We start from the raw sequence: 19940 nt of genomic DNA on the forward strand, positions 1-19940 counted from the left end.
AGATTTCTTCCTAATGCTTGCCTTACAACCACTAGGTAATACACACAGTATAACGTGTCATAACAGCTTCTCCAGCATTCATTTTGTATCCTCACACCTCTTTCTACTTGTCTTCCTTTGCAAAAGTAGCAAGATAGCAGAGGGGCTGCCTGCCGTCTTTTACTATACATCTCCCTGGACATCCAGTTTTTAGTTCATTCCCACATTCCCTTTCCCTGTGTTCTTTTACCTTTAGCAGGCGTACAGATGGCAGGAAGGCTGCATGGCACAGTTTTCTGATGGTCCAGTTGAGTGGCCGCGGCGCATCCAGCTGGTTCATGGTGCCCACTCTTCACGGTGGTGCCGCTGGTGCCCGGTTGCTTTTCCCGGCACCAGGATCAATGCTGCCCCACTAGGGGGGCAAAAATGGGAGAGGGTCTCCAACTCCAACTGCCGAAAAGCACGCAAGTCCCAGGGCATGACCCTTGACGGAGAAACAATCGCCACCACTACAGCCACCACCTTGAAGCCTTTTACTTCCCCAAGCAGATGAAGCTCTCACCTGGGCAGCTCTCTGCCCACCCTCCTCTTCCCCCCTACCTTCTTCTCCTCTCTGGCCCACACAGATCCAAAGAGTTCAAGGCAAGCCAAAACTGGAGCACCGGGAACATCTGAATCCTCTTCCACCAGTAGCTGGAGTGCACTCAGCTCTGGCGCAAAAACACCAAGAGTGTATAGTATTTTCCCAAACAATGGAGCAGAGCGCAGCAATGCACAACAGAGATAAGAGACTGTAGTGAGAGAGGGATGCAGGTAGAGAAAGACAAAGAAGGGAGAAAGAGAAGGAGGAGAGATGGAGATGAGAGGAGAGACGAGCAGTGCAGTGCAGTGCAGTATAGCGCATAGGAGAGAGGAGAGGGAAGCAGAGTAGCGCAGAGCGCATAAACGGAGCAGCCTGACAGGCAGCGGCTTAGATTTGAGACTGCATGCACACTCTCCAAGATGAGAGAAAGAGAGAGAGGGGGAGACTGTAAGAGAGGGAGGCAGAAAGATGGAGAGAGAGAGAGAGTGAATGGGGAGACATAAAATAAGATCCAATTCAATTGACGGACGAGCTGAAATTGAAACTATTGGAATGGGATGCAAGAGAAAAAGATTGCTTCTGCGCATGGGAAAAAAAAGGAGCGAGAGAGAGAGAGAGAGAGAGAGAGAGAGCAGGAGAGAAAGAGAGGGAGCAAGATAGAGAGAATGGGAAGAGATGGAGTGGTGTGTGATGAGGCTAGGTATGGTGGTCAAAAGGAAAATTTAGTTAATGCTCAGTCTTACAGAGTGAATTCAGACAGAGCTTGAAGATGGAAGCACGTGAAACAACTTGGTGCCGTGGCAGCGGAGGAGAGGAGTACGACCTACTTACTGATTTGCACGTGTTACACAAAATATTGTATAAAGTTGTTAAAGAAGAACATTAAAAAACAGGGCGGTTGATGTGACTGTCGGATAAAGTCATTTTAAATGTCTCTCAGCATCTCTACCTCCTCCTCTGTCATTTTATGCATCTCAGTTTGCTGTCTTTGCATGAATGTTGCAATAACAGCTATGAGGACAATAGAAAATAGACGGACAAGACAAATCATTTCCTTATGATGTCCCCTAAAGACGCTTCTTGAAATGAGTACATTACAGGTGTACTCATATATGACTTGTAGCATGAGTACTAACAAAGACCTCTCAATCTGATGTCTCTTTAAAGGTGTTTATGAACAGTATAATAATGTGAGTATATTTCAGGGCTTAAAATAACATTGCAGTATTTTTAGGCTATATCACGATACACAATATATATCTCGAGATTTGAAATCTCCTCAAAAGCACCTGGTAAATGCGACAAAATCAAATATCGCAATATGTATTGGATGAAATACCTCAATATCTATATTGCGACAATGTAGGGATGACGATTGGTATCAACACAATAATGTGGATATAATGACGCATTAGAACAGGTAGTTCAGAAAAAAATGCATCACTTTACTGTAATGGAGCCTTAAAACCAGGGAAAGACAACACTTATGCCACATTACGATATAATAATATCCAAAATGTAAGACAATATATAGTCTCATATCACGATAACAATATAACAATATTGGAGGACTCAAGGTAGTTGTAGAAACTGTGCTGGAGAAAATGAGACAGTAAGTAACACTCAACACTCTCTCTTATCTCTCCAGTAGTTAACGTTGCCACAATGTCAACGAAAGGGAAATAAGCCACATCAAAACCACATTAATCTGTGGACAGGATCGCTGTAAATGACCGTGAGCTATACTGTGTATTCAATGTCACTTATAATTTATTGATCGATAGAAATTATTTTGCAGTTCAACGCAGATGTGGAATCAGTGAAACTGAATTTGATACTTTTTCAATTTTAAATCAAAATCGTAAATAAACCAAAGAACCAATTTTTAGTTTTGTGCTATAATTCCTTCCCGCACCATAGAAACAAATGCCTGCAGTCATCCCACTTTAAGTTCATTTAAAGTTACATGAGGATGACTCATATTTTTCTATTTCTACACAAGCCTGAGATTATCAGGTTTGCTTAGAGGCTAAATCATTACTCTCACTGTCTTAGGGCAGAAGGAGAACTGCATTTTGCAGTGTTGTTGGTTCACAGGCTACAATCATCCACAGAGCTGTAGGGACCCAGAGTATATGAACAATGACAAATCTTATCAGTGCAGCACAGCTCTCAAAGACCTGAATACAACAGAAGGTAAAATGAGCTGGCTATTTTTGCTTCATCTTTGTCACTATTCTGTATTTGGTGTGTCTTTATTTCTATTTCTAGTCTCAGACTGTTTGTCTCCAGCAGAATACTGCTTCAAAATAGTCAAAAATTCGGACGCCTGTCATAACAAAAGAAAGAAAAACACAAATTATCAACTCTTTTTGTGATAGACTTGGCATGCTCGGACGGGCTGAGGAGTGATTCAGTGTGATATTATTCTCTGGTGTAGAGATAAAAAACACTCAAGGTTCAGAGGTGTTGATGACAGCACATGATGCCTCCTGTTAGATCTACTGCACATTGTCATAGTAAAAGGAAAGGTTCAAATTAATGTCACTATGAAGGTAGCTGCATTAAGCATCAAAATACCTGAATATGCCTGTGCAGCACATACTCCGCCTTGGCTGAGGCATTACATCTGAGCAAATAAAAGGAAAGCTTAAAATATGGACACAGAATACTGAGGGAACAGTTTGTCTTATATTTGGGCTTTCATTAAAGGGAACCTTGAGGAAAATTAAGCTCAGACTCAGTTAACCTCACCTCTGTCAAGCAAGACAGGCTGTCAGAGTTATCCTGGGAGCAAAATAAAGAACAAAGAGTACTACGTTATTAACTGAGAGTTCATCTACATTTAAAAAAATAGCTGCGGCAATGCAACACAAAACAGCAAAATATGAATGATATACTGCTCTTAAATTGCACCTTACTGGTATTTTAATACATATGTATTAAATACATGTTAGTATAGAGTAGGGCTGGGTGATAAAACAATCTTGACACAGGATCCTGATCAAAATTACAATGATTATGGCCCATGAAAGCCCATTTCATACCACAAAGCATTGTTTGAGCCACCGGAAAAGTGGATGTGAAGGAGTTTTTCTGGAGAATAGGAAAATAATAAGTGGTACTGAGGGCCACGAAAGCAACACTGAAATTGAACTCGGGTCATCCTCCAAAGCTGAGGAAGGTATATATTATCTATTCAATATATTCTTTTATCACAAAATGAATTATACACCAAGCCATCATTGTACAATTTCTACATTATGTTGTTCTATTTTTATGTTAATAAACTACAGTATATTCTTATGTTTAACTAATTAACCCTCTGGTTTCTTCTGGCTCGAATCATTATCATCATACTCTAGCAAGCATGTGATAAATATCTATATTAAACAATATGGAAAAAATATTTTTGGCATATTTTTTGCCATATTTCCAAACCCTAGTATAGAGTATTTTGTTAACATCCTAATTACTGTCATGAGTCACCACCTCACGGTAAGTATGTGGTGCCATGACAGCCACGGATTGACATTCAGAATATCCACCTCACTGACCACCGACTCCCCCGGGGACCTCCAAGACCTCTGGGAAATGTGTCTGTCAACTGCACAGCCAGTCACAGTGAAGATGACCTGTCTGTGTGTGTGTGTGTGTGTGTGTGTGTGTGTGTGTGTGTGTGTGTGTGTGTGTGTGTGTGTGAAGGAGGAAGGGGCGGTAGGAAGGGAGCAGCATGAGAGTGTGCCTTTTCCCCCCTGACCCTCTGGCTTCACACTTCTCAATCTCACCCCATGAAATGGTTCAGCAAACACATCTAACCCCATGAATCACTCTGCACTGTCTGCATCCCGACTCTAGATGGCAACCTTCTAATGCACAATACCAGTCTTAGCCTAGGCCCCATCATTCAAACCTGACTTCTAAATAATGCTGTAATAATAATTCTGAATTATTATTAAACAATTGGTAACTTTACTACAATACAACCAGAGTGACTTCCTTTTGATTACTACATTAGTGTGCATCAAGCTACTGAACAGATGAAGTCTGCAGGTGCAAAAAATACTTAAACACTTCAACCACCAGGGGGCACCGATTCAACACACCTGCTGAAGACAGAGAGAGTGTCTTGTGTGTTGTATTCTCTCACTCTTCTTGGCTACACTAATTATCACAACATTAAAAGGTATTAAAGCACTTGCAAAGAACAAGACCAGACAAGATGAGATTTAATTCTCTCACAGTGATTCGTTTCTCCCCATGGGAGCTTAACTTGGCTGATGCAGGAGGCAATTTACTGTGAATTACTAAAGTGATTCAGCGCTGAGAGCTTGTATCAGATGGTGAAAGCAAAACAATAAATATCTAAAAATGTTTTCTCACTCACGTTTTCAGATGAGGTGGGAATAGGAGTGCTGTATTGTACTCTTTGTTAGAGCAAGCGGAGGTTAAGTTGAATGGCATCCATATACATGAATCAGAACAGAATATAGTGTCAATCTGAACATATACTGCCCTGCACTCGTAGCAAGATTACTGTGCCGACTAAAGTCACTCCGCTCTGGTGCCTGAACATGTGGATTTATGCGGTTTTATGTAAATGTAAGAATGTGTAAATGTGTGTGTGCGCGCTTCGGTGAACGTCTGAATAATTTACTCACGACCCACAAGTAGTCGTGAGGAAAGTACATTTAATCATCCATTGAGTGTGTGTGTGAGCACTTTTATGTGTAGTAACACGAAGTGGGTGTTCTCCGTAGCCCATTTCTTCTTGGAGACGTCTCTGATACAGGTGGACCCTGTGACATCTGCACTGTGACAAAAGTGGGAAAGAAGCCCATTTCCACCTGTCAATCAAGCAAAGCCAGAGGCTCCCGAGAAGCTGCTCCCTCACTGAAAATGTGAGTCATCTCTGCTGGTATTCATTTGAAAGCGTGGAAATCAATTATTTCAATTATATGTAAAAGAGGTAGATAAATGTTATATTGTGGTTGTATTGTATACATTAATTAGAATCCTGACAAATGACCTGACTAGTACTGCATTAAACTGTACAAAGTCAACTGACCTGTGTAAGCTGAAGCAACAGAGTACTACAGAGTAGTGCCTACACCTAAAATCAGATTTTAATTAAAAGCTTTTTTGTTACAACAGCATATATATCTTCCCTGTCTTCACTTGTACTATGTTCTCCTTTGGGAAGAACCATAACATAGAAATGTATTTTTTCCTCTTGTTGTCACCCCACTAGTTTTGCATTATTTCTACAGACTATTGTTACAGTGTCAGTCCAAGTAGATGGAGACATTATTTTGTTTCAGCCAGCTAAATCCAGCTAATGTGTTCTTATCTAATTTACAAACATGAAGAACATCTTGTTCTGGATGTTAGCTTCTTGGAGGAGCCAACAAACAAATATTCACAGGGGATAAGAGCACTGTTAATTTAAGTTTGCAGACTAGAAAGCTAATTAGCTGCTCAGCTGTAGCTAATTAGACCAAATTTAAAAATACCTGCAAATGTCATTTTGGTCTGGTTGGATGCTGGAGTGGTCCTGACTATTCAATACCATTACAAACAGGCTCTCTGTCCCAGCCAGCTTAGATGAAAAGCAGCATTTCCAACCTTTTTGTCTTAAATTACACAAACTATTAACAATCAATATGAAAACACATTGATTTAGACTGCAAAAATGTGATTTCAGTTGGATTTTAAACTAAGCTATGACAAAAAAGACAAATATTATGTGAAGACAGCCAGCAGAAGTGCCTTGAAGTTCCACAAATTGATTTTCATGTTGGGATCTATCAAGACAGCTTTGCTGGAAGTCCCTGAGTTATTTATGTCCCAAAATGTTTTATATTGTTTTGTTTCAACTGAAGCTATTGCATGTACAGAAGACACCCATTTTACCTCTTTTAAAAAGCTGTGATTCAGTTGATATAGAGTATCCTCCTGATGCAATTCTCATTAGTTGTGCCACAGGACAGGTCATATACCCAAGCTGAAATGTCTCCAGGGATAGCATCCACTTCTACTTCTTGGTATATACTTCCTCTGATTAGGAGCTCAGCTCTCTCACAATCAATCATGGTGAAAAACGTAGATGTAGTACCATCAACTGTCGTAAATGACGGCATCCACCACACATACACAAAGACAACAACACTGTCAGTTTTTCAAAAAACGAGTGACTGAAGGTATGTGATAAAGTTGTCGGCTGTAGATTGATGATGCCAAAAGTCTCTATCTGATTTGGCTTCCTCACACTCTTCTCTGTGTGATGCTCATCCCCTGGAGGATTCCCGGTAAGTGACAGTTCAATACCTACCTCCATATGCACTCAGACACACTAGTGAACACACACACACACACACACACACACACACACACACACACACACACACACACACACACACACACACACACACTTCAACCCCCTGCGTCTCTTGCCCTGAGGAAGCAGGAAGACCTCTACTGAGTCGGGAACACTCTTCCATCTGGAGAGAGGCAATGATTATTAGCCTGCGGGATGGAACCACACGCACACATAAGCACACACACTCCAAGTCTCAAAATGTGTTGTTGCCCGACATTTTTTTATGCTGCTCACCATTCAGCCCGTTATCAGGCCGATGTGTGTAATAGACCAGCCAGCTCACCGTGTCAGTGTCTAGGTGTGAAAAGTACAATTTCTCATTCGGTTGTCAAGTTAGCAACAATAACTATACAACTTATGATAAGACTTGCGAAATAAAGCTTGTTGAGAAACATTTCAGGTGACAGCTGCACTTTGGTTAGGTTTAGGAAAAGATCATGGTTTGGCTTATATACTACTTCCATCAAAGCTTAAACTTTTACTATTGGTTTCACATGGGAAATGAATCTTGTGTGTGAAAGTCTTGCGTTTGACTCATCCACCCACTCTGACCTTTGCTCCCGTCATTATCACCCCCTACTGGTGTGGCACCTTTATTCACCCATGAACTTTTCATGCTTTGGTGAGGCAGAACCTCACATTGACATGGTACAAGGCCAGGTTTCAAATCTATTTTCATCTGAAAATAAAATCCAGTAAACAATATCTAAATATTTGCCTTTTCCCATAGATGCATGCCAGGTACAAATTTATCCCCCTCCAGGAGCAAATGCCAGTCGATTTTCTGTTTGGCAAATAAATCTCTGAAGGCTAACCACCAGACTGGCAGGAAAATATTTGTGTCATGTAATTAAGAACTATGCTGTGAGTCTCTAACATGTTTTGGTGTCATTTACTGGCTAAAATCATAATACCCCATTAATTCCTCCATTAAGATGTTCCTTGAGTTCCCTCAGAATTGTTCTTAATATCCACACAAAATTGGTAGTGCAACTGAAATATCCCTAACCGAATGCATATTTATTTTTGGTTGAATAACCAAATTAAAATGGGACCTTGTGAATCGGAAACAAAATCGATTTGGGAAAGCAGTTGCAATATGCATCTCTATACAGTACTCTCTAGCAGATCGGCAAGTCAATCACACTCTTTGACATGAGACCGGGTTGCACCATCTCTCACTATCAGCCAATGAGTCGTGTGTCAAATCAGTTGTTTTAATATGCTAATGCCCCCATGCTTCCTAAAAATTTCGTCAACAAGTCATTACTCCAAAAAACCTCAAAAACACATACGAGTAACTGTCTTCACATCCCTGAAATCAGGTCCACATTTCTCAGCTCAACATTTAGGCCTCTTGCGGTACTGACACATGTTCGGCAGGTGCAAACAACAGTTGGCAAACAGCAGTGTTATCAGTTTAGACAGTTGGAACAGACTGAGAACATGGCACTTAGTAAAAATAATGACTCGCAGGGGTTGTCCATGTACAGTAGCAGTCCTTTAAGCTATCCTGTATCACTGCTCAACAAAAATGATATTTCAGATGAATAAATTTCCGGTTTACTATTTAGATCCAACAGTCTCTGGACACCACAGAATTTTCCTTCTAAACAAATTCACCCTAATCTGAGTGAATCAAAGGGAGTATCATCTTAAAATAATAAGAGGTCTCCTTAACTCCTTCTAGTCTCCTTTTTACATTTAAGTTCCATAAATTACAATGCAAGCTAAAATTATCATAAACAATACGTTCCACAATAAAACAGGACTGCATTTTGGCCCTTTTTTCCTGACTCAAATCGAGTAAGGACAGAGGTTCTTGTATGCTGTACAGATTGTAAAGCTTGTAAAGGCAATGTGAACTGTGATTTTGGGTTATATGGATAGAACTGACTTGATTTGACTTGATTATGACATGTACAGCGTTACCAGAAGATTTTGTTATCACCCTAGTGAAAACATTCCTGCATGGCATGTTCAGCACATTCTTTTCACTCTCAAGCTCAGAGCCCTTATTTTACTCTTACTGTAACACCTGCATGTACTTTCTGTCTTGTTTGTGTTAAAGGGACAGTTCACCTCCTCTTTCTTTACACTCATGGACTGAAGGCTAGCTAGCGTTACAGTTCAGCTGAGGATGAGCTCAGCGAGCATTATGTTACAACTGGGGTTGTAGTTCCTGCATTAAACTTCTCACAACAAGGTCTGTGGATTATCTTGAGTAACTGAGTCATCATTTCTGGACAGAGACATCATTGTTGAGATTTTCAAATGTATTGTTTTAGTGCTTTGAGCACCACAAGCAGAGTACCATCATATTTAAAACAAGGCAGACATCGCTACAGCCGATCAAGAGGAATACAGGTAAGGTATTTTTGATTTTGGGGTTAACTATCACTTTAAATGTCTATCAATCATGCTGGAGAGCTGGGGCCAAGAGCTAAATGCTTGATAAGAGATAAAAATGTTATGGGTGAGCAGGTGAGGTAAATACCAACATTTGTATGTAGGGAATTGGTTAAAATGCAGGCAAACACAGCAGGTATGACAGAGATATGATTGAGTCAGGCTGTTGAACACAATGTGAGACTAAATCAGACTGAGACAAGCCTAAAAAACAAGCTAGAGGGGAGAGGAGGGAATTTAAAATATACCGAGAAAAGTTTGGAGTCATGGAAGGAAGGACAACAACAACCTTTCCTTCTGGTAAATTCAACCTTTTAGTTTAGCGCGTATTTTTCATGCTGTGAGATTGTCTGACAAAGGAACAGCGAGAGTCAATCCTCTTTTCTCTGCAGTAGAAATTATTTATGTGGCATTTGGCATTCCCCGTAATAGAAAGTAGTAAAACCACAAATATCTCCAGACTACATAATTGCAGTAGAACAAGGACCATTAGGTTTAGGGTTGAGATACTTGATCTTATACTCACCATAAACACATTTAATGTACTGCATCTCTTAATTTACATCTCTCTGATTTTAAGACATCTGTTCCTGTAGTAGGGATGGCCTAAGATTGTATATTTTTGTGTCTTTTGCAGTGATGGTGTTATGCTACAAACATGACAGAAATAGAGGAGTGCTTGAGGAGATTAAACAGACAGACATCAGACAAACAGATGGATACAGCCTTCATTAAATATACAATATGATCACATATATGTAAACTATGAGGAAAGATGACATCATCCTCCAAGAAGGCCTGCTCTGCATTTAGAAGCAAATCATACACGAAAAGGGAGCAAACAAAACCAATCTCTTTGAACAACACAACCATCTCAAATGTGCGAAGGTCAAACGAGCAAAGATATCTTTATCATAAGTTTAAAGATAAGGCAATTACAGTAAATTGCACAAGATGTACAGTCTGCATGTGGGTGCATGTTAATTGTCTGGAGGCATGTACCTTTATATGTGTGTCTGTGTGTGTGTGTGTGTGTGTGTGTGTGTGTGTGCGCGCGTGTGTGTGCGTTTGTGTGACTGAAAAGCATCTCTAAACTCCCCAAGCACTGAGGAAGGCAAAAACAGCACACAGCATGGTGCAATTATGGGAACTCTGTCCCCGTAATTGGAAATGAATAATGTACAAGGACTACTGGCGGTCCTCAGAGAAGTTATCAATTTATAGTAAAATGCCACCTAGCCTGTAAACTATTCAGATAAAATATCTACCGACAGTTTACTTTTTTTCAGTGAAAATAGTTTCCATTTGTTTTATTTATGATGGAACTATCATGTATTATGAATGTAGCATACGCGCTAGTCCCACTTCGAGTCAGTGAATTTTTTTTGTCAAAGATCACTTAATGAGGAGAAATAAGTTCAGAGCAAACTTCACAGCACATTGTCCTCCCACTGGGCTATAATTACATAACTATTATGCTGCTAGTCTGTAATCCTATTTTTCACAAATGAGGTGTAATACTACAACAAAACTACTATGAACAGAAATCTCACTAAAGGATAATGCACTGATTTGAAAGTGAAGTCAGAAAATGCAAGTACTGTACATATAAAGAAAAAGACTTTTGTCCACATAATAGCATCATTACCATGTAACATGCAGTCACAAACCTTTACTGGTGTGTAGCTGAGATCTAAGTGAAGGTGGTGGCATTTGTAACATGTCAGTGCTTTCCAAATGGGCTTGATGAGGTATTACATATGAAAAATCCTCAGTATACAGAACATAGTATCTATTTGCTGCATTTAAAGGTTAGCCCAAAGCAGCAAGAGTCTCAAAAAAAGTTAAATAAACCCTGGGGACTGAGGCAATCAGTCCATTGTTTGTGTGTTTGTATTGCATCACAATTAAGTTTTGATGCTTTTCAATCTATTTCTATTAGTGTCTCAATTTTGAGTAAACAGTTTCAGCATGGGCCTTTGTACAATATTATATCTTGCATTCCACGCCAGTCAAATACAGAAAGTTATTCTTTCAATTGATTGCCAACTGTTTTTGTTTGTGCCTTTGTGGTTTGAGGTTTTTGGGAGTTAATTTGATCCGACTAAACAGCGGAGGTGTAAAAATATGAAGGCAAAACAAACAGTAGATAGATCTTTGTTAAATAAATGGTCAAGACTCCAGAATCAATCAATGATAACTTTAGCTCAGGTCTAAAATATCTTGTGTTAAGCTTCAAGCTTCTCGAGAAGTACAGTGAGGGAACAGTTTTTAGTGTTTCCATCTTCTGTCCGATGAAGCAGAGAAGTGTGACTAAGAACCATGGCAAGGGAACATCCCTGCTTTTCCTCTGAGACACACCAGTCAGATACTGACCGAGAGGACAGAATTAGAGAAGGAAGTCAATGAGTGAGGAAGATAGGGAACGGACTGAAGAAAAAAAAATTGGTAAAAAGAGGAAGGCAGAGAGGGCATGTCAGAGAACAATGAAGAGGCATAACCATTTAAGATAAACATTGTTGTATTCTTCTGTCTATCATCGTTGGACTGCAACACTGAATTGCTCTTTAGCATAATGTGGCTGCATTAAAGCAGCTGAAGCAATTTAAACCCTGACATTTAGTTTCCCATCTGAATCTCTGCTGGAATAAGGCTGAGAAAGAGATTGTTTATGTTTTATTTGCGTGAAACAACAATAGCTGTCTACCAGAGCGATTTAGATTATGTTCAAACCACCAGATATCTTAAAGGAAAATCAAACTTGTTATCCAGTGCCTATAATTAATGGTTTTAGAAGCACAAATGTAAAAAGGAGAGCACACGCACTTGAGGTAGTTACATAGTGTGACCACCTCTGGTCACAAACCCGAGTTCAAACAACAACTTTGTGACTACTTGGCAGTGGTACACACACTAACCCTTTCAAAGCAATATCAAAATATCTGTTTTACTCTGTCTCTATGGGGTCATTCTTAAATAAATTCCTTGCAGTACACTTGATATAATACCCGTGCTGTCATACAGCAAAGATATCTCAAGTTGTGATGAGTGTGAGTTGTTGACTAGTCGATTAAACGTAGCTACCCTTGCTAGTCGGCAACAGAAATACTAGTCAGTTGAAGGTGCAATTTGTACGAATTGTAGTTGAAAACTACAAAAAATCCAACCATTCCAATAATTTAATAAAATTATTAACAGAATGTGAAGAAATGACAGATTGTTGTTGTGGAAACACTAAAAACTGCTCCCTCAGTGTGCTTCTTGAGAAGCTTGAAGCTTAACACAAGACATTTCAGACCTGGGCTAAGGTTTTCATTGATTGATTCTGGAGTCTTGACCATTTATTTAATAAAGATCTATCCGCTGTTTGTTTACCTTTCATATTTTTACAGCTCCGCAGCTTAGTCTGATGTTACGTCTATGTATTGTTGCAACCATTAGGATCATTATCCGCACGGCTAACTGAGGTAACTAGCTAATGGCAGCTACCATTAGCAGCAGTTAGTGCAGTAGTTACTCTGGTGATATGCCCCCATTGTTTTGGAGTTTGAATTCGACAGGTAGCAGATTCTTACATATTGCACCTTTAAACTTTTTTCTTTCCATTATGCAATTCAATTTCATTTCATTCAATTGAATTAAATAAGTACATATTGACACGAGTGAGGTCTTCCTAGACAAATTTTGCTTTATTAAAAAGCACCTCTTACTAATGTAAGCTACACCAGTTAACTGCTGCGTCGTATGACAAAGCAACCTGTACTAAGATAAATGCACTAATATTAATGCAATATTTGTATAGCTATAACATACAAAATAATTCTTCAAGTGATGTTTAACCGTGTAGATTATTTGTGCTCAATTTTGAGTGTTTTCTTACATGTAAACTAGACTAAGAACATCCCTAATCTCAGGGGTAGGATAAGAGAGCTGGCAGTTTATACAATCTTGTAAATGTCCAAGTTGCTACTCTCAGTGTAACTGCAGTTGTGGCATGATAAAGTGCTTAGTTTAGCATTAATATTATTGATTTATAAAATACCTTTGTGTGCTTTGTGTGTCCTGAAAAAACAATCTATCTATCCATCTATCTATCTATCTATCTATCTATCCATCCATCCATCCAAACAGTCTTTCTATCCTTGGAAATAGATGGAAAACTGTATTTAGTTTGTGCTATGGGACTCCTTAGATTGCTTCACAGTGTGTAAGTTGACTTGTATTGTTTACTTGACTCGTATTGTTGTCCAGGCATTTAGGGAACTGTGCTGCTTTTAAATGCCGATGGTTTCATTGGTCATTACTAAAACTCCCCCAACACTACCTGCTGAGAAAGTATTCCTCCGACTAATAATGTATTATTTTCCTGGACACCTTTCCAAATTTCACTGCACTGTGCATGGATTTCACTTCCAAATCCGGTCCTTAAATCCTTAAATTTGCAGACTTTAGTTGGTCAAGGCCCTATGCAGAATATTTATCCAGTTAATGAAAAAGACCTTCACCCTCCAAGTAGTAAGGAGACGTTTTTACTTCCTTTAGAGCCCATTAGCACTTAAATTGGGGGGAAAGCCAATCAAAAAAATTAAGATGCCACATGAATAATAATTAGGCTACATAAAATGAGTAGACGTTCATTATTCAGTACAGTCACATCTACAGTACTAGACATGTGAGTAAAGATGACAGATGATTAAGGTTGCTGGGCTTGGCAGGAAGTGTCAACTTCTGCCAAATGGAAAATAATGCAATGTCTACATATTATGTGCCTCAGGGCAAAATAAGATTGGCCCAAAAATTGGAACCTGCTGCACTCCAGATGTTATAAGGGCTTTGGAGGAGTCACTGTTGCCGGTGGAGATGAAATTATTGCCAGGAAGAAAGAAAACCATTAAGAAGCAGTGTCAAAAATGCTGGCCCTGTGCTGGATTTGCCAGAGTACCTCTGTCAACAGTGTGAAGAGCTGCTCTTGCAATTCACAAAACACAAATTGACAGTGCCTTTGCATATTGTGCTGAAGACAACATTTGATTTATTTATTTATTCTTTGTTTCTTGCATTTGAATGATCACATCAGTTTTAAATTTTCTTGGTAGTATTGAAAAAAATGACTTCACTTCAGTCTATGAAACATCAGTGTGATTCCATCCAGTCTTCATTTGCACACTATCAAAGTGTAGACAATTTCCTACTAAATACAGAAAACACACAAACAACAAAAATAGACAGCAGTGGAAGAAATGGAAGTCACATCCATGCAAAATCTTCTGTTTAAGCCAGAGAGGAGGACGGTCGTTTCAAAAGGTAATGTGGTGGGGCCTTTCTTTTCTTTAGAATGACACTATCTCCCTCTCTCTCGAGACAGGAGATCAGTGCAGTGCCCATCTGGTAATACCTGAAGCCCCCAAGTTCCTATCAGTCCAGTGCTCAATGGAGAAAAAGAGCACACACTCACACTAAGACACACATGCACATGCACGCCCACACACACACACACACACACACACAAATCTATAAATGCCAGATTAGCTTTGGTGCTTGCCGATCTAATCTTCTGAGCCAACAGAGCAATGCAGACATGGCTCAGTGTCAGAAGCCACGATAATGAACAGTCAGTCTTTTGCCCCAATACTGAAAAGTAGACTGTCGTCTTTAAAGTCTCATTCTTCAGCACACTGGGTGGCTTTACTAGACTTTTCATTAATCAATTCAGTCCAGGAACAAGTTGAGAAACTTTACCTGAAACTAAGTGGAAGAAAGTGAAACATACAACACATTTCTACTGTACCTTTAAAGAAGGCTTACTTTACCAAACTAATCCTAAACATGCCAATATTAGCTTATGCAAGCCGAACTCAAGCCATATGGCTCCTGCGATTTTGATGAGATAATTTCCCTCTGGCAAAGAAGGCAGAGTTTGGATCAGTCTGGTTCAGGCTAGTTGTATCTAAAAGCTCCGGGGCACTCAGTGTTTGACGTAGGAGTGTTTCAAGGTTGTCCTAAAAATCAGGCCTCAGTGCTCAGCTGTGTGGACGGAACCAGTCAGGTGAAATAGTGGATAGTACCACTAATGCGTCATCCTCCCACATTTTGTCCCTCCGTAAAATGAACCCCTTTGAGAAGGCAAATGTACAGCTACACAAACATACACACACGCGCGCGCTCTCTCTCACACACACACACACACACACACACACACACACACACACACTGCCTGTGTATGAAAACAAAATGCCAAACTCCCCTAACATAAATTCTGCATTAGCCGTTGAGAACCATCATGTTGCCGTAGCAACATAGATATAGTGTAATTACTGTCTCGCGGTCGGTGTAATAAAGCTAGACCCGCAGCCCAGTGGCCCCGGGGCCCCTGGTAATGGCTTTTATGGCAATCATTATTGCCACACCGCCACACCAGGAAACACATAGGAGGACATGCTTAGCCTCAAAGCCCAGAGCTCATGTCTTCAGACAGAAGAGCTTCAAAGCATAGTTCAAAGACAGGGTGCAACACGGGTTTCAAATCAACAGATCTCTATTCTCTAAAGATGTCTAAATTTACATAAATAAGAATATCTGCATTTACATAAAAGGACAGAGCTCCCTTTTATAGGGTTTCCTAATTCTAGGTTTGAGGCAACAGGTTTGAGGAGGGCTAGCAGTGATCATACAGTGGATGCAATTGCTATCTACTCAGGAAATATTGATAATTTTGGAATACTAAAAATAACGGGCCTTTCCACAGCATACTTCAGTGGAGGTAGGCCACCTCACACCTGAAATAAGGTGTGCCTCTGATAATGTCAGAAGAAATACTACGCTTTTATTAACACAATATTAAATACTAGGTAAAACTAGCAGACAACTTGAATCAGTAGATCTATGTTGTTTTGTTTGGATCAATGTAATTAAAATGGGGGGACTATAGCATTTACTATCTCCACTAAATTATTCCTGGGAGAAATCCTGAATAGTGATGTTCAACACATACAGTAAATGTAGAGGCAAAATAAAGAAAGAATAAAAGAGGGGAGTCTAAAGTAGAGCTGTCAGTTGATTAGTCGATCGACAGGAAATTTAGTCGGTTCCAGCTTCTTAAATTTAAGGATTTGCTCATTTATGATAGTAAATGAAGAGTCTTTGGGTTCTGGACTGTTGGTGGGACCAACGAAGCAATTTGAAGATGTCATTTTAGGCTCTGGTAAAATGAATGGAAATCCATCGGCAGAATAATAAATAATGAAAATAATCATTTGTTTTCGGCCCTATTCTAAATATCTGAATACTAGGGTTGCATAATGTAAAAAAAAAAAATTCTATTGCAATTATTTTGACAATTGCAATATGAATCATGATTAGTGGGAATGATTAATTTCGGATCACAATTTTCATTTTCACTGAACATACCTATTAAAATCATGATGTCTTACATCTGGAGAACAGATGCATGTCTGCAGCACCACAGTATCTCATTTCAATGCTGTTGCACATTTTACCATGATAACAAAATTGAAGCTTCTGCTTCAGTTATTGCATCATTAATATTTCTATTAATTGTGCAGCCCAAGCTCAGACTAAGACTGAGGTACAAAAAGTGTGGCTGTTTGGCCAGTAGAGATCCTATACTGAAGCTTTGTTAATGACATCAAACCACAGAACTAAAATCAGTGAAAGGAACAAGGGAAATGAGAAAACTTAGAGCAGGATTTCTTCCTGCATACAAAAAAGCTGTAATCTAATGTCAACTCTCTAATGGAAGACATTTTGGTTGAGGCATGACTGAGCATCTCTGAAGCGTCTCTGTCCGTGTCTCTCTCTCCTCTTCTGTTCCTCTCCTCCTCTGTCTGAGTGAGGATAAATTAGCAGAAGGAATTCAGAGCAAGGCTTCTTAGAGGAGGGTTTAAAAAAGCTTTGATCAGGACCCATGCCAGTAATCTGACAAATCCATAAGGGGAGCAACTCAAATCATGTCCTATTGTGAGAGGCTATATATTGCTTTGGCAAGTCACTAACTGTGTTTATGAATATGTGTTTCCTCCATGCTGCCCTGGTGATAATGAACACCAGTGCCTCTAATTATTTATTTCAGAAATTTAGAAATATGATTTGGTGATTTACTATTCTGTATGCTCATGTTTCTGTGTGTGTCAACGGTATATGTGCATGTGTATCCAACGTGTGTGTGTGTGTGTGTGTGTGTCAACCCAGTGAGCTACTAGTTTTTAATCCTTGAGTGGATTACACTTTCACTTTGGCAATAAAATCTGAACGAACAAGTATTCTGACTTCTGTATCCCTGCCACTGACCTGGAGGGCAAGGAGCACAAAGTGTAGACAAAGCCAACTTTAGTACAATAGCACACTTCAATTACTGAGACATAATGAAAAAGAGCTTCTCAATTTAATTCATTAGCCTCTCACAGTGTTCTCTTACAGTTCACTTCAACAAATTTCCCAAAAGCCTGGCAGAGAGAAAGGATTATAGAGCTGTCATAATACCTCTCCCTCTCTTAAATCACATGGAGAGAAAAGAGATGAGGATAAATGGATCTATAGATTGATAAAACGAAACAGAAGGAGAAAAGAGTTGATTAATAAAAGCCCAATTAAATCTACAAATTTGGTGAAGCCTGATCACATGTTTTCTGACACCCATGCATGCGTTTTTGTCTGCATGGCATTTTCAAACCACAAGAAAAATGACGAGCTCTTGGTGGTGTAGGATGTGGTACTTCATCTATAAAAATCTGTCAGCTCCTTTTTGCTATTTTTAGTGATCTTAACAGACAAAGGCAGACAGTACTGTAGGCAAACTCTCTGATGGTTCAGTGCAACTTCGCAGTGGAGTCAACTGGAGTCAAAATTCAGCAAAAGTGATAAACGTTTTTAAGGTCAGAATATACCATCCATCAGGCAGTCCATGTTTTCTACACATACTCAGGCCACACACACACACACAGACAGATAATGTCTGACAGGTCAACTGTGGTCATTAACTCAACATCAAGAGTTCTCCATGCGACCTTATCAAACCCAGTCCTCTTTCTTTCCTTTCCCCTCCCTTTTCCTTTTCATGGCCAGGGTTCATTTCGCTCTTTCTACACCCCTGCCTGAAAAGTTCACCATCCACACGATCTCTCTGAATGATATCTATGGAGAAGATCTCCTGTGTGAGGACTGACAACAAAAAAAGGATTTGTGTGTTTGAGAGAGAGAGATAAAGAGAAAATGTACTTTTTAACACCTAACACTCTTAGACGTCTCAAAATTACCATGCCAACCCTCTCGCTCTTAAAGCTCTACACAATCACACACAAATAAGTTCTTCTATCCTCCCAAAAGATGCTTTTGTCTCCTCGGCACGTTCTCCCACTATCTAACACCTCCCACCACGTTCACTACTTAAGCAAACTCTACATGATACTTCAGGCTGTTTCCAAGCTACTGTTGCTACGGATGTCAGTCAACACCCTCCACACACACACACAAACTCACAGCATCACTGCCATCAACTAACCAGCTTATTTGCACTACCGGTCCGCCACTGAAACGTGTGTTAAGCTGATTAAAATGTTGAGGACTTAGCTGTGTTGGCATGCCAGCTTCAGGTTCATTATGACTCAGCCCCACCAAAATGAAATGAAAGTATCATGGGTGGCATGACTGAGAGAGGCCAATTACTACAACTGCTATTGTTACGTTCAAATGAAAGAAAAAGAAATGTGTGTTATTCTGGTGATTGGTTTTGCCGCTGGTGATCCCTGGTGTGTTTGGTGCTGTGGTTAAAGGGTGGTGTGGGGTTTGATGTGACATTTCCACACATCTGTCTCTATCCCTCTGCCACCCACTATCTTTTCTCCAGATGGCTCTCTCATCTTTTCACTTCCCTTCCCACTGCTACCTAATTTCTCTTTAATTAGCTTGAGGTGTGTTACAATTTACAAAGACTAATGATTTACAAATGGGCTGTGGGTCTAATCCTCCCACGTTGTTGACTGTGCTTTACTATGAAGGATGTCTCTATTGAACCAATGTGTGCAAAAATGTGTATTTAAAAATTACTATGCAAAATGCAAAACATAGTTACAGTTTAGGCTGAACAATTAATTGATTGATTGAATTACACTTGATGGGGTGCATACCTCCACCGAGGACCAACAGTACCACTTTGTACTTAATCATAGCTACCAGCCACTTAAATACACCTTATTGTTTTCATCAAGTTCCAAGCATTATTCCCTGAGAAATTAACAAAAATGTCAAAAAATGCAATGTTAAAGAAAGTGGGAAAAAAATCCTGGATCCATCCCTTTATCTGCACCAGTTACTGGGGACTGTTTTGGGCCAAGACCCATCCTCCATCCAAGTTTCATGGACATCTGTTCAGTAGTTTTTTGTGAAATCCTGCTGACAAACCAACCAAAAAAAAATTCGCAAAATTATTGTTAAGATCAGCCCTTGTTAGGGGTGATGGACGTCCAAAATCTGATTACGTTTTTTGGCCTTCATTAATACTGGGCATCTGCCAAAACCAAGTCCGATCTGATGCTATAAAGAGTGATCTGCAAAAGATATGCAGTCCTGTTTGCA

At 39.7% G+C, this 19940-nt stretch overlaps 1 protein-coding gene across 9 annotated transcripts in view; it reads right to left on the reverse strand.

Annotated features, from left to right (window-relative positions):
- The window catches only part of trpm3 (transient receptor potential cation channel, subfamily M, member 3), a 165765-nt gene that overhangs the window by 133458 nt on the left and 12367 nt on the right, over positions 1–19940 (reverse strand). For 6 of the 9 annotated variants that reach the window (XM_084360391.1, XM_084360384.1, XM_084360390.1 and 3 more), the window contains exon 1: positions 230–341. The exons of 2 other annotated variants lie outside the window; for them this stretch is intronic. In XM_084360391.1, coding sequence (XP_084216517.1) covers positions 230–319 — 90 coding nt within the window. In that variant the 5' untranslated portion in view covers positions 320–341. Of the gene's footprint in view, positions 1–229; positions 1100–19940 lie in introns of those variants that run through there. One more of the 9 variants, XM_084360388.1, reaches the window with a different exon arrangement.

This window comes from Pagrus pagrus (genome assembly GCF_965226575.1).
Source record: "Pagrus pagrus genome assembly, chromosome: 8".
NCBI lineage: Eukaryota > Metazoa > Chordata > Actinopteri > Spariformes > Sparidae > Pagrus > Pagrus pagrus.